This window comes from Pleuronectes platessa, chromosome 11 (genome assembly GCF_947347685.1).
Source record: "Pleuronectes platessa chromosome 11, fPlePla1.1, whole genome shotgun sequence".
NCBI classification, from domain to species: Eukaryota; Metazoa; Chordata; class Actinopteri; order Pleuronectiformes; family Pleuronectidae; genus Pleuronectes; species Pleuronectes platessa.
The window spans coordinates 26663172-26678228 of NC_070636.1; the positions used below are offsets into that span (position 1 = coordinate 26663172).

The window sequence follows — 15057 nt, forward strand, 5'->3', positions numbered from 1 at the left end:
GTTACCTTACATCAGCTGACGCATTATGTAACTCGACATCTCGGCTTTAGCTGGGAAGATCCCTCCCTCCGGGTTACTGAGACGCTGCCTTGGCCTGATACGGTGGTGCGTATGGTCCCATCTGTTCCTCAATTGCTGATTTGTTATAGTCCATCAATAAAATTGTTTATCTGATAGGGTGAGGCCCTGCCCCTTGTCACCTACCATCAACCCCCGTGTCTCAGACGTGGACCTGCTGTTCTGGCGTGACTGGAGTTTGGGGCTTTGCTGAAACTGTGGTTTTATACTGATTTAAATACTACCTGACCTCAAACGAACACTTCAAGAGTCTGGATAACAGAGACAAGGTCAAGAGTGGTATAAAAACTACTTAGCCTACGGATCTACTTCTTGTCGGGAAATATATTGGCTCCACTGACTCCACGTTATATCTTCACGGCACTTGGAGGGAACACGTCGGGGGGTCGCCCGTATTTTAGAGTTACCTTTTAACCCCATTTATATTGTGTTTATATAGTTTTGTATGTGGGTTATTTAGCTGTTTGTTTAACTTTCTTTTTTTTTAAACCCTGACTTGTTTTAACTGCCTTTTTATTGTGGGCAGGTGCTGTGGCCCGAAGGCGGCGACCCAATCCCTGGTGGTGGGAGTTCTTCACGATCCGTTTTGTTTGGAGTGCTGTGTCACGGGTGGTTTGCTTTATTAATCCCTCCCCCCTGTTGTTTGGTTCTCGTCGCCGCGGTAAGTCCCAGCCCGGTCCAGTGGTCAAGTATTTTAATTCAAGTGTTTGGTGTGTTTTGTGTGTTTATTGTGTTTTTGATTCTATGTATTTGGTTTATTAAAGTAATTCTTTATTAATTTGAACACGTTTCTTGCCCCGGTGATTCTAAGGACCTGTGCTGTCGCACATATTATACATATTAATATTCCTGAGGTGAAACTCCCCATGTGGCATTGTGGCAACCATCAATATCCAGCTTTCCCTGACACTACACATACTTTAAAACTTTTGGCACTTTGAGGACACTAGCGTCAGACTAGCACTTTATGTATGCATATTGGCGTTTGTGTGTTGTTGCTGGTATGGTACGTTGCAAAATTATTTCTCGTCTGGAACGGCAGAAGTGCATGCGCCGGGCCTGTGCGCATTTCTACACTAACTGCGTTGATGATGCAGACGTGAGGTGATGAATTGAAGCCAGATTATTGCTCCACTTCATCATTAACATTAAAACCAACAGCAGTATTTGTGCTCATGCGATATAAGCACCTTTTAATCTTAAAGGATATAAAACACCTTCAAGCTAATTTACTAACATATACTACAATAAATGATTATTATTTGGGGTTGTTGAATATTTCTAAATAGTAGTTTTATGGCTTAGCAGGACTGTAGCTTCATATATTTTGTGTAAAAAATCGCATAGTTAACAGGATTGTGCTCTTAAGCACACAGAGCACACAAAGCACACTGAATTTGGCAAGGTGTGATCATGTCCGATACCTGTAAATAGGAATGCACCGATATGGAAATTCTTGGCCGATAACGATACCGATATTTAAAATAACAATCTGGCCGATAACCGATACCGATATTTGTTTATTTTCTTTTTGTTGTTATTCATTCACCCTTTTGTGCCAGAAAAAATAATTTAATCATTATTTAAAAAGCACTATTTAAAAAATGTTCAGCCCTTCATCACTCTTATCTTTTAATGACACAAATTGAATCAGATTTATGAAACAATCTTTGATTTAACTAAACTTTATTTAACAGAGACTTATAATGACCATTTTTCCGCAAGTTGAAATGGTTCCTTGGGATCTTAATGAAATGACTAACATATTTTGGTCAAAATACCACAAGGATAATTTAAAACAGCACCTTTTTACCCTGTCTAAAACAGCCCTGTTAAAGTATCATTATAGAGAACGCTCTTCTCATTCTTTTACGGTAGCAGTATTGCCCGTTTATTAGAGGTGTTACGGCTTCTGTGTGTATGACGTATGTTGTCAGTTCCCTTGTTACCTGTGCATGAGACGGATGAATAGAGCCGGTGCACATGAGAATAAAGTACTTAAACAGACGCTACGCTCATACTTTTTACGCCAAGTTGCACTGCGTGAGTCAAGATAACTTAACAAGCCCTCCTCAGTTTTACCTGTTTTTAGTGTCGGGCATAAATCACATCGCGTCAACACCCACGTGGCCCTTTGCGATGCTTGTTTTAATTAAACAGTCGGATTCCCCTGGTCCGCACCAGTTCTCAGTCAGCTGCTAGGCGCCAGCCGGAGGGTTCCCCCAGCGCTCTCCGTACCTGAGGTGATCCGCGAGAAGGGCCCGACACGCGTCCAGAGTCGCCGCCGCCGACCGCCGTACCCGGTCCCCTCCAACTGCCCGCCTTCCGCGCTGGCGATGGACACCGCCCCGCGGTCCAAGAGAAAGAAAGCCCCTGCACCAGCGACGCCGTTAGGCGCCACCGGATTACGACCTCCCGGTGCCGCACACTGAGCCTCTGGCCGCGGAGAGGAGGGCGACGGAGCGACTGCTCCCCCAGCTGCGGAACGTGCCCAGCGGTTTTACTACAAATATGAACATCGGCCAATGATATCGGTGAAAGTCAAGTTTATTACCGATAAGCCGATATCAGTAAACGAGGCGAATATCGGCCGCTACCGATGTTCGGCCGATAAATCGGTGCATCCCTACCTGTAAACCTATAGATACTGCAGTGACAGACATGTCTAAGATACGGTAAAATAAGATTATACTCTATTAGTCCCACAATGGGGAAATTTGCGGTACTACAGCAGCAAGAGTCAAAAAGACATCCGAAGATAATAAGTAATATGCAATAGTTGAGAATAGAAGCTTAGAGTAACGACAAACTTAGGTTAAGAATGTTATAGAGAATGTTCGATTAAAGAGAAGGATAGGTTAGGTTGGTTATATTGGAACAGTAATCACCTTCGTGTCTCAGAGACTGGCAAAATATTTGTTGACAGTATCAAATTCTGATCCCCATGGTTTACTAATCAAACAAAAAACTATTTGAGTGGAAAAATTCTGGAACTATTGATCAAAGGTGTAATACTATGGGAGATGGGAAAAGACATCTAATCCCAGTGAAGGATTTTAAACAGAGGGTTAAAGGTGAATCGCAAAAGATTTCTGCAGTGATAAATGCAATTAGGAGTGTTGAACTAATTCCTGATATAGATTTTATTAATGCAAGACATACACAACAAGTAGGATAATTGATGAAGGATTCAGTTTCGTTGTAAACATCAATGACATTCCTGAGTTGAAACAGGTACTGTCATGTTTGTGGGCTGAGCACTACTATGATGTGGGTCTGATCAGAGGTGCAGACCCAATAGTGATAACACCTAAATCTTCTTATAGACCATATCAGAATCAATATCTGTGGAAAAAGGATGCAGTGGAAGGTATTAAACCAGTTTGGAATCTCTTTTAAAAGCTGGAGTGATAATTCCACGTGTAAAATCTCCTCATGTTCGTATGCCTTTTTTTCCTGTAAGGAAAACGAAGGAAGCAGGACTTCCAACCCGTCTCAGAGCTGTGGCACCCCGTGTGTCACCCCAGGGACACACGGGAGGCAGAAGCGCCACAAAGCGCCTCGAAAATCTGTGCGCCTCCTTTTCTGCGGCCATGTTAATCAATCGGACTGTTTGCACCGGCAGCGAAGCGCCAGGAAGCATCGGGTAGGGCCGGGAAGCCCTACGGCCGGCTCACGATCGACAGCTATGGTGTCGGGGTCAATTCTATTTTTTCCACCCCTCGCGAGCGAATCGAGTCAGAAAGTACACTGAAAGTCACTTTTAAACGATATATGTGATATGTTGTATTTTATATAAATGAGCAAATAAGCATCCCATACTTTCGATTTCCCCGCTGTTCTCCTGGAGTTTCAACTTCCCAGATTTTTGCCCCCATATGATGAAATTTCCCCATCTTTAATTATGTACTTATTCCACACATTTGTTAGTTGTGTCTAAACAGACAGAAACACACGAGCACACAATCTCTTGCGGGGGGCGGCTATAGGCTTGTTAAGGTCAGTCATCTGTGAGGACCATCATCTTATTCCCCCGAACTGGGGCGGAGAAATGCGCTTCCTGTGTGACACCACGAATTGCACATGATTATTTTTGTCGACATGAATAGGTTGCTAGCTGTCGGTACAGCAGATTTCCGACTCTTTTTATATTTTGTATTAAATATTTGTATTGTTTTTTTATATCCTACATCAAGTATTTCATTTAAAAACATTTTTTTTTGCTGGGGGCGCCAATCTGAAATCTCGCCTAGGCCACGAACATTGCCAGGGCCAGCCCTGATCTCCTCCCTACACCAAGTGATGAAGAGCCACATGATGTGTAGCGGAGTTAAAGTTTATTCCTTCAATATTAGATTTCAAGGATAAACCACTTATAAATGCAGAAATGGAGCTGTTTGTGTACAGCTCAGCATCAAAAGATGCAACAACTGGTAGAAGCCAACTGGGTTTTGCAGTTACAACTTTGTATGATACAATTATGGCTAATGATTTTTTCTTTCCTTGTTTAATTTGCAGAAATTATGAATCAGTCCCAATTAGTGAAATATGAGCTGACTGTATAAACTGTAAAGAAAGGGTAATTTAACAACATTAACGTGGACAATGACATCTTAAAAACGAATCAATTGCAATTTAAATGCCACATTATTTGGATTGGCTCTCAAATATACTATACAATATCTAATTTTATTATTATACTTATTGTTATTATAGTATTTGGAATGAAATTCCTTCAGAAATAACGTGATCGGTAAAAACCTTTTTAAGAATGTTCTTTTAGAATTTTATTTGCGACGAGTTCATTCAGTTTCTGCGTGTTATAAGTTTCGTATAGTAACGAATACCACAATTCTGCTATATGTTCGGATTGGTGATGTAGTTTACAAGATGTCCTTGAAGGCATCGTCAAAAGGCTTGTTGACTCTAGCCCTGACAGCCTCGGCTTTACTTCCTGCCTTCCCTAACTTTACGGAACTCAATACAGCAGGGCAGTATTCCCGTTAGTAGACATCTGACTTGATGAACACAAAGCCGTAAGTGTCTTTATTTTTACAAAGCATAAGTAGATCAGTGAAGCTGCATCGTAGCTCAGCTTGCTATGATAATAGGCCTCTCTCTGTCTACAAACTCGGATAACTCCTTTTAGCCTCTCGCGCTGACACGAGCTCTATATAAGATTACTGTATTGTATGAGCTGCATAGAGCTACAGTTTTCCGATTCGGATTTGTTGTAATATGTGGCCGGGTTAACCCATGCTGTCCATACGTTGAATCTTAACTTCTAATTTAGCTTAGCGTATAGCTCGTTATTACGAGACTGAATGTACCTCTAAGTTGGGTCTACACGTTCTTGGCAAGCTGTCTAACTTAAGTAAGAGGGGCTTCGTTGTCTTCATAAAGACTGCGTTCTGCTACAGTTAAACTTAATAGCCAAGTTAATTGCTAAAACAATGACAAATACAAAATCACTCTTGTGAGTTTGCTACAACTAAATTTAAAAGGAAAAAGTTGTGGCATGTCAAAAAATAAATACACGTTAAACTATCATTGTAAGATTCTGGTGCTAAGTCGTTAATACAGTTTTTGACTTGTTTGTCTTGTTCATTGCCTATTAACATTTGAGAAAACAATTCTCGGTAGTATCCTAGTGCAATAAGATGTCACATGAATGGTAGTAGAAAAATCTAAGGGTGGAATATCACGGTTGGAAGAAATTTGTCATTTTGTGAAATGGTTTCCTTCCAGCTGTGCCTTTTTGTCCTACTGCTGTGCCAGGACTCCTCCCTCTCATACATTTTACTGCCATTTCTTAGCTTACTCTGTCAGTTGAGTTTGCTCAAGTGTCTTCCCTCTAGAGCGAATCAAACAATGGCAAATGGTTTTGTATTTATATAGTGCTTTTCTAGTCTTGATGGCCACTCAAAGCTCTTTACAGTACAGTTTAACATTCACCCATTCACACACACCATCACATAGTACATCTATTAGCAGCACTTTGTTGTTCTATGAGGGGCAATTCGGGGTTCAGCATCTTGCCCAAGGACACTTCAGCATGCAGATGGGGAAGACTGCAAAGTAATATGCCTCAATGCAGTAAATATCCATTAAGGTTCAGCATGTAGAACATTTACTTTATTTAAACTTCATACTTATTGTATTGTATGATTATCATTAATAAATATGTATTTTCTTTGTTTGCAGAGATTATTCTGTTGTCAAAATATGCCCTGCTGGTACTAACAATGTCCGCTGTAGAGAACAACCCCACGCTAGGAACAGAGGTTTATAAATACTGACTATAAATTACTGTACTTGCTGGCTGAAATGAGGACAGGAGGGAACCTCGTAACGGGGCTCGGTTACTTTCAGTGTTTGTTCGAACCTTGCATTCTCAACAACAGAGTTGTTGTCTTTGTCAGTCGTCATTATAGCGACTGAAACTGGAGTGTTCCCACACAGGAGAGTCAAATAATGAGGGATGGTCTTCACACTTACAATGACTTCCTTGTAATTGCACATGTATTTTAAATGTGTATATTTTGTCCCTAATATTCACAGACATTTTCTTTTAAAAATGAGAAATTTTCCTCCAAAAATTATAAAGTTCTGTTTTTATATTAAAATGTGTCTGAGTCTAATGGCTGTTTCCTTGTCAGGCTTGGGACTGATCATGACCCATCAGAAGCAGCAAGATTTCATGGAGAGGTTGGAGGCGGCCCTCTTGTGGATGCAGGCTTCCCAGGAGATACTTAAAGCCAATGACAACACCCAGGGGCCCTTTAATGCCTTGGAGGCCAGACTCAGGGAGACAGAGGTGTGATACTTTACTAACTGTCTGAACCCTTGCTACTTATTAAGTACTTCGGAATTTAGAGACCACAGTGACACACCAAAATCTACATGATAGACACTCTTCAATCACTTTTTAGTAACACCGGTGCACTGGCTTGTTCATGCAATTATCCAATTAGCCATTCATGTGGCTTGCATAAAACCACGTGGACAATGATCAGGAGCTTCATTTAAATGTTTGCATCAAACTGAAAAAAATCGATCTTGGGCAGTGGATTGTTGATTTTCAGACAGAGGTGTTTGATTATTTCTGTGTAGAGGTCAGCCAAAAGTGGATTTTTTTTCCATTTTTTTTCCCACTTTATTTATTGGCTTTCACAATTGAACATGAAATCTCATACATGCAGACGTATATGAACAAATCCTCCCCCCGCCCCCCCCCACCCCAGGGGACAAACAGAAAAGAAAAATTAAATAATAGTAATAAAAAAAAAAAAAAAAAAATATATATATATATATATATATATATATATATATATATATATATATATATATATATATATAGACATCATGTCATCAATAGAACAAAACAAACAAAACATAAAAAAAAGACAAAACAAAAGGTGTGTGTGACGATAATGACGATCAGTAATGATAAATGACAATATATACTGTACATGACATATAGGACAAAACTTCACACTTGTTCAAGCAGGTATGTAATAAAAGGTTGCCATAATCCTTCTGAAGTTATCATTAGGACGTCGCAGAGCCAGTCTGATCTTTTCTAGCTTCAAGAGTTGCAGCGTGTCTCTAACCCAATATTTATAGGAGGCGGGGCAGCCTGTTTCCAATTAAGTAAAATTAGTCTTCTCGCTAAGAGGGTGACAAAAGCAATGCGATCAGATTGTGCCCTAGGAAGATGGTCATCCTCACATTGGATACCAAATATAGCCGTGAGCGGGTGCGGCTTTATTGGCCTTTTAAATATCTTGGATAGGGCATCAAATATAGAGGACCAGTAACCCGAGAGTCTCGGACAAGACCAGAACGTATGAGCTAATGTTGCAGGTGAAAAATTGCATCTGTTACATGAATCATCAATTGTTGGATACATCTTCGCGATTCTAGCTTTAGACAAGTGCAGTCTGTGTGCTACTTTGAATTGAATTAGGCCATGTCTGGCACAGATTGATGAGGAGTGTATCCTTGTAAATATATCAGACCATTCAGTATCTGTGATTTGTAAATTCAGATCAGCCTGCCATGCTTCTCTCAATGCATCAAGAGATGCCGTCTGTAAAGATGAGAGTTTCATATACATAATGGATATTATACCTTTATTAGATGGAGCTGTTGGGAATAGAGTATCCATGGGCTGTTGTTCAGGGATTGCGGGAAATGATCCAGTTCGGTTACGAATCCAATCTCGGACCTGTAGAAATCTTAAAAAATGTGATTTTGGTAAATCAAATTTAGCTCTGAGCTGCTCAAATGAAGCAAAAATACCTGCTATGTACAGATCTTTAAATGAGACAATACCTTTCTCACGCCAGACTAAGAAAGAGTCACGCTCAAGTGAGGGGGGAAACTGATGATTTGCCACAATTGGGGCACAAAGCGAGCTAGCCTGCCAACCGAAGTGTTTTCGCACCTGAGCCCATATACGCAGAGAATGATAGAAAAGGGGGGCAGCACGGCGTGGTGTGATAGGCATTGCTGAATACAACAAGGCTGGGAGGGATAATGGGAGGCTCGCATCAGCCTCCATTTGGACCCAGGCAGGGGCTTCGTTGTTAGCATAGGTTTGAAGCCAATAAGCCAAGGCTCTCAGGTTACCTGCCCAATAGTATAATTGGAAATGAGGCAAGGCCATCCCACCCATCGATTTGGGTCTTTGTAAAAATTCCTTACGGATACGAGGTGGTTTCTTATTCCAAATGAAGTCAGAGATGATCTTATTGAGGTGTGAAAAAAAAGATTTGTTGATAAAGATTGGTATAGTTTGGAACAGGTATAAGAATTTGGGTAATATGTTCATTTTTATTAGGTTAATTCTGCCAGCTAATGAGATAGGAAGAGAAGACCATTTGTCGAAGGCCGTCTTGGTGCGTTCTAAAAGAGGAGTAAAATTAAGTTTAAAGAGATCTGAGATTTTCCGAGTTACAACTATACCCAAGTATGTGAATTTGTCAGTAGTCACCTTAAAAGGATAGGAATTAAAAGAGAGTGATTGTGCAGCAGAGTTGACAGGATAAAGCTCGCTTTTTGAAGCATTAATCTTATACCCAGAAAGCTCGGTAAAACGATCCAGTGTAGTCATAATGTGCGATAAAGTATTCTGGGGATCGCTAATATATAACAGTAAATCATCAGCATATAATGATAGCTTATGTTCTTTTCCACTCCTTAATATGCCGCGAATCTCGGGTGAGGAGCGCAGTGATGCTGCGAGAGGCTCGATAGCTACAGTGCCTTGCATAAGTATTCACCCCCCTTGGACTTTTTCCCATTATGTACTGTTACTAACTGGAATTCAAATAGACTTAAATAAACTTTTTCCCGTTTGATCAACAAAACATGCATAGTACTTTGGAGGTGCAAAATAAATTTTATTGTGATACAAACAATAATGAGAACAAAAAAGTTGACATCTGTTGGGTGCAAGTATTCACCCCCCTGTGTCAATACTTGGTAGAACCCCCTTTCGCTGCAATTACAGCTGCAAGTCTTTTGGGGTATGTCTCTACCAGCTTTGCACATCTAGAGATGGAAAGGTTTGTCCATTCTTCTTGGCAAAAAAGATGAAGCTCAGTCAGATTGGATGGAGACCGTCTGTGAACCGCAATCTTCAAGTCTTGCCATAGATTCTCTATTGGATTGAGGTCTGGGCTTTGACTGGGCCATTTTAAGACATTAACATTCTTTAATCCAAACCATTCCTTTGTAGCTCTGGCTGTATGTTTAGGGTCATTGTCCCACTGGAAGATGAACCTCCGCCCCAGTCTCAAGTCTTTTGCAGACTGCATCAGATTTTCTTCAAGGATTTCCCTGTATTTGGCTCCATCCATCTTTCCTTCTATTCTGACCAGTTTCCCTGTACCTGCTGAAGAGAAGCATCCCCACAGCATGATGCTACCACCACCATGTTTCACTGTTGGGATGGTGTGCTCAGGGTGATGGGCAGTGTTGGGTTTTCGCCACACATAGCGTTTTGCATTGAGGCCAAAAAGTTCAATTTTGGTCTCATCTGACCAGAGCACCTTCTTCCACATGTTTGCTGTGTCTCCCACACGGCTTCTGGCAAACTCCAAACGGGATTTTTTTATGGATCCCTTTCAACAATGGCTTTCTTCTTGCCACTCTTCCATAAAGGCCAGATTTGTGGAGTAGACGACTAATAGTTGTCCTGTGGACAGATTCTCCCACCTCAGCTGTGGATCTCTGCAACTCCTCCAGAGTAACCATGGGCCTCCTGGTTGCTTCTCTGATTAATTTTCTCCTTGTCCGACTCTTCAGTTTGGGTGGACGGCCTCCTCTTGGTAGGTTTGCGGTTGTGCCATATTCTTTCCATTTTCTTATGATGGATTTTATGGTGCTCAGAGAGATGTTCAAAGCTCTGGATATTTTTTTATAACCTAACCCTGCTTCATATTTCTCCACAACTTTATCCCTGACCTGTTTGGTGAGCTCCTTGGTCTTCATGATGCTGTTTGTTCAGTAATGATCTCCAACAAACTCTGAGTCCGTCACAGAACAGGTGTATTTATACTGAGATTAAATTGCAGACAGGTGGACCCTATTTACTAATTATGTGACTTGCAAATGTGACTTGTGAATGCAATTGGTCGCACCAGATCTTTGTTAGGGGTTTCACAGTAAAGGGGGTGAATACATATGCACTCAACACTTTTCAGATTTTTATTTGTAAATAATTGTGAAATCCATGTAATATTTCCCTCCACTTCCAAATGATGCATCTGTGGTTATACCATGACAAAATGTAGAAAAGTCCAAAGGGGGTGAATACTTATGCAAGGCACTGTATAGCGAATAAGAGGGGTAATGGGCATCCTTGTCTCGTGCCACGTTGCAACGGAAAATATTGGGAGTCCATATTATTAGTACGTACTGACGACATTGGGGATTTATATAACAATTTTAACCATGATATGAATTTTGGACCAAATTTAAATCTCTCTAGACATTGAAAAAGGTAGCCCCATTCGACCCTATCGAACGCCTTTTCAGCATCCAGAGAGACAATTACTTCGGGTAATGGCTGATTGGGATCCGCGTTCTGCATGATATTTAAAAGCCGACGAATATTAAAAAAAGAGAGGCGTTTTTTTATAAAACCAGTTTGATCTGGAGAGATAATCGAAGGTAGGGTACCTTCTAGGCGGTGAGCCAAGACCTTGGCCAACAATTTGCAGTCCACGTTCAGGAGTGATATTGGATGGTAAGAGCCACAGCTAAGGGGATCCTTACCCTTTTTCAATATAATTGAGATAGAAGCCTGAGAGAGTGTGGGTGGAAGTTGGCCCTCGACAAAGGATTCCTCAAAAAGAGTGAGTAAAATTGGCAGCAACTTATTTCCAAATCTTTTAAAGAATTCGACCGTGAAACCATCAGGTCCTGGATCTTTAGCATTCTGCATACTGTAAAGAGCTGATCTAGTTTCATCCAGAGACAGAGGAACTTCCAATTGCTCCATGAATGATTCAGTGACTTGAGGCAAATCCATGCTCTGAAAAAACGACTCCAGCCTAGAAGGGTTGTGGATCACCTCAGAGGTGTAAAGGGAGGAATAAAATGCTTTAAACTCATTATTTATCTCCTGCTCGTCATTAGAGATCTGACCATCATGTTTACGGATATTTGTGATCAGGGTAGAGGCTGTGAACTGTCTAATCTGTTGAGCAAGAGTCCTGCCTGCCTTATCTGAGTGTTCATACAGATTGGAGCGAGATTGAAGCAGTAGTTGCTCTGTATAATGAGTGGTCATCAAGTCGAACTCTGTCTGCAGAGCTGACCTCTCCTTTAAAAGTTCAGGGGTGGGAGCAGTTGAACATTTACAGTCCAGCTGATGAATTTGGTCTGTAAGATCTTTAAGGCTGAGAAGTGTGATACCCCGATAATTGGTATCACACTTCTCAGCCTCCCTGGTAAAGTCTACTCCAAGGTGCTGGAAAGGAGGGTTCGGCCGATCGTCGAACCTCAGATTGAAGAGGAACAATGCGGTTTTCGCCCCGGACGTGGAACTACGGACCAGCTCTTCACTCTCGCAAGGATCCTTGAGGGGGCCTGGGAGTATGCCCATCCGGTCCACTTGTGTTTTGTGGATCTGGAGAAGGCGTATGACCGGGTCCCCCGGGAGAAACTGTGGGAGGTGCTGCGGGAGTATGGGGTAAGGGGGTCTCTCCTCAGGGCCATCCAATCTCTGTACTCCCAAAGCGAGAGCTGTGTTCGGGTCTTCGGCAGCCAGTCAGTTTCGTTCTCAGTGGGTGCTGGTCTCCGCCAGGGCTGCGCCTTGTCACCAATCCTGTTTGTGATATACATGGACAGGATATCGAGGCGTAGTCGTGGTGGGGAGGGGTTGCAGTTCGGTGGTCTGAGGATCTCGTCACTGCTTTTTGCGGATGATGTGGTCCTCATTGGGTCATCGGCTTGTGACCTTCAGCACTCACTGGATCGGCTGGCGGCCGAGTGTGAAGCGGCTGGGATGAGGATCAGCACCGCTAAATCTGAGGCCATGACTCTTAGCAGGAAACCGATGGATTGCTTACTCCGGGTAGGAAATGAGTCCTTAGCCCAAGTGAAGGAGTTCAAGTACCTCGGGGTCTTGTTCGCGAGTGAGGGTACTATGGAGCGTGAGATTGGCCGGAGAATCGGAGCAGCGGGGGCGGTATTGCGTTCGCTTTACCGCACCGTTGTAACGAAAAGAGAGCTGAGCCGCAAGGCAAAGATCACGATCTACCGGTCGATCTTCGTTCCTATCCTCACCTATGGTCATGAGGGCTGGGTGATGACCGAAAGGACGAGATCGCGGGTACAAGCGGCCGAGATGAGTTTTCTCAGAAGGGTGGCTGGCGTCTCCCTTAGGGATAGGGTGAGAAGCTCAGTCATCCGTGAGGAACTCGGATTAGAGCCGCTGCTCCTTTACTTAGAAAGGAGTCAGCTGAGGTGGTTCGGGCATCTGGTAAGGATGCCCACTGGGCGCCTCCCTTGGGAGGTTTTTCAGGCACGTCCAGTGGGGAGGAGACCTCGGGGAAGACCCAGGACTAGGTGGAGAGATTATATCTCAACACTGGCCTGGGAACGCCTCGGGATCCCCCCGTCAGAGCTGGTCAATGTGGCCCGGGAAAGGGAAGTCTGGGGCCCCCTGCTTGAGCTGCTCCCCCCGCGACCCGACCCCGGATAAGCGGATGACGATGAGATGAGATGAGATCTTTAAGGCGCTGTTTTCTTTTCCTGCCCTCCCAGGAGGTGTTAATGCAAATAATTTTTGAGAAGAAAAAAGATGATTGCCAATGAATGAAATTGCAAGTAAATGTTTAGTGAGTGAGGACTCCGGGGGGAAATTGAGATAGAACATGAATGTCACTGAGACCAAATTTCATAGTGTGTGGGGGTTGGAATCTGGGAAATTGAAACTCAATGAGAACAGCAGGAAAATATGGAATGCATTTTTGATCATTTATATAATATATAATATGTTATTTATATCAGAGCGTAACAAATAGAACAGATGCCAAAGCGACCGCTGCAGAGCCTGAGCCGCCCTCGGCGCTGTGCGGCGCTTCGCTGCCGGTTTGAACTGCCCAATTGATTACCATCGTTGCGGAAAGGAGGCACATTTTTTGCTGCTGCGTCCAGTGTGAACCTGGCATAACGGTTAATGGGGAATGCAATCTCATGTAGGGCTGCTCGATTATGGAAAAAATCATAATCACGATTATTTTGGACAATATCAAAATCACGATTATTCAAACGATTATTAATTGGTGACCTTATTCTGAAGTCTATGCTTTCTTTTTTTAATCACTTCCGGTTCCAGTAAACACCGAAGCAGCTACGTGTCTTATTCCTCCGTGAAACCAGAATATGGGTGCCCGGTTAATCAAACCCTTAATGATGGCAAGCCTAACACTCTCTGACCGACTGACTGGCGCGGAGAAATGCGGGTCCGGTCTGACCGATCTGAACAGCCAGCTGGAAGCGCGCTTGAGAATAGCGGTGGGCGGCGCGGCCGCTACATGGTGTGCTGCTGCTTTTCCACTCGCGCTGTTTTTTTCACCGCCGATTACCACACACACAACTCGCCTCCTTCACTTTACAGCTGCTTGAGAGTGAGTGTCAGTCAGCTGGGCCACTGAATGCTTTGGGGGAAGGACTGAATTGCGAATGCGCGTCTCTTTAGAAAAAAATGCCTAATAATCGTTTCAACTCGATTATAGTAGTTTGGAGATCGTTTGACCCCATAATCGTAATAACGATTAAATTTCGATTAATCGAGCATCCCTAATCTCATGTATGTTTTTTTATAATTATTACTGCGATTTCTGTAAAAAAACAAACTTCTATTGTATCAGTTAAGCCATCAAATTCTAAGTCATTTAACCCTTTTATAGCCTTTTAAAGTATCATATATATTTTGAATACTTAATTCTACAAGAACATAGTTGACACATTTTTATGGACTAATAAGATATTCTCTTTGACCCTCTGAATGTGTAGAAAATCCATCAGTCAGAGCATGAAGGTCGTGTGAAGATGGACATGGCGCTGGTTGCAGCAGAGAAACTTTTGGAGAACGGAGATGAAGAACTGAGGAAACACACCCTCGCTAAACTCAAATCTCTGAAAAGCCTGTGGGAGGAGACCTCAACCTACATCATCCATTGTCACAGGTGCTGCTTTAGCCACTTACGATTTATTTAGGTCGCTTCAGGTGTATATATATTCTGGTACGATTTGGAGGGGTTAGATTTAATTGCTTTAGATGTGTCTTCAGAAATAGTTCCATATATCAAAGAAAAAGCCAATTGCAAATACAGCATTAACCACGTCAATTGAATGCTAAAGCTGTGTATGTTTCATGAAGAGAAGAGGAGTCAGTGTGTGTGTGCGCTGGGCTTCATCTGATTGGCCAAAAATATTCACATGCAGAATTTATCGCAC

The 15057-nt window shown here is 42.5% G+C and overlaps 1 protein-coding gene across 1 annotated transcript in view; it reads left to right on the forward strand.

Annotated features, from left to right (window-relative positions):
* Positions 1 to 4973: 4973 nt before the first annotated feature.
* syne3 (spectrin repeat containing, nuclear envelope family member 3) overlaps positions 4974 to 15057 on the forward strand; it is a 66038-nt gene continuing 55954 nt past the window's right edge. The window contains exons 1-3 of the mRNA XM_053433804.1: positions 4974 to 5114; positions 6738 to 6895; positions 14614 to 14786. Coding sequence (XP_053289779.1) covers positions 6752 to 6895; positions 14614 to 14786 — 317 coding nt within the window. The 5' untranslated portion in view covers positions 4974 to 5114; positions 6738 to 6751. The remainder of the gene's footprint in view (positions 5115 to 6737; positions 6896 to 14613; positions 14787 to 15057) is intronic.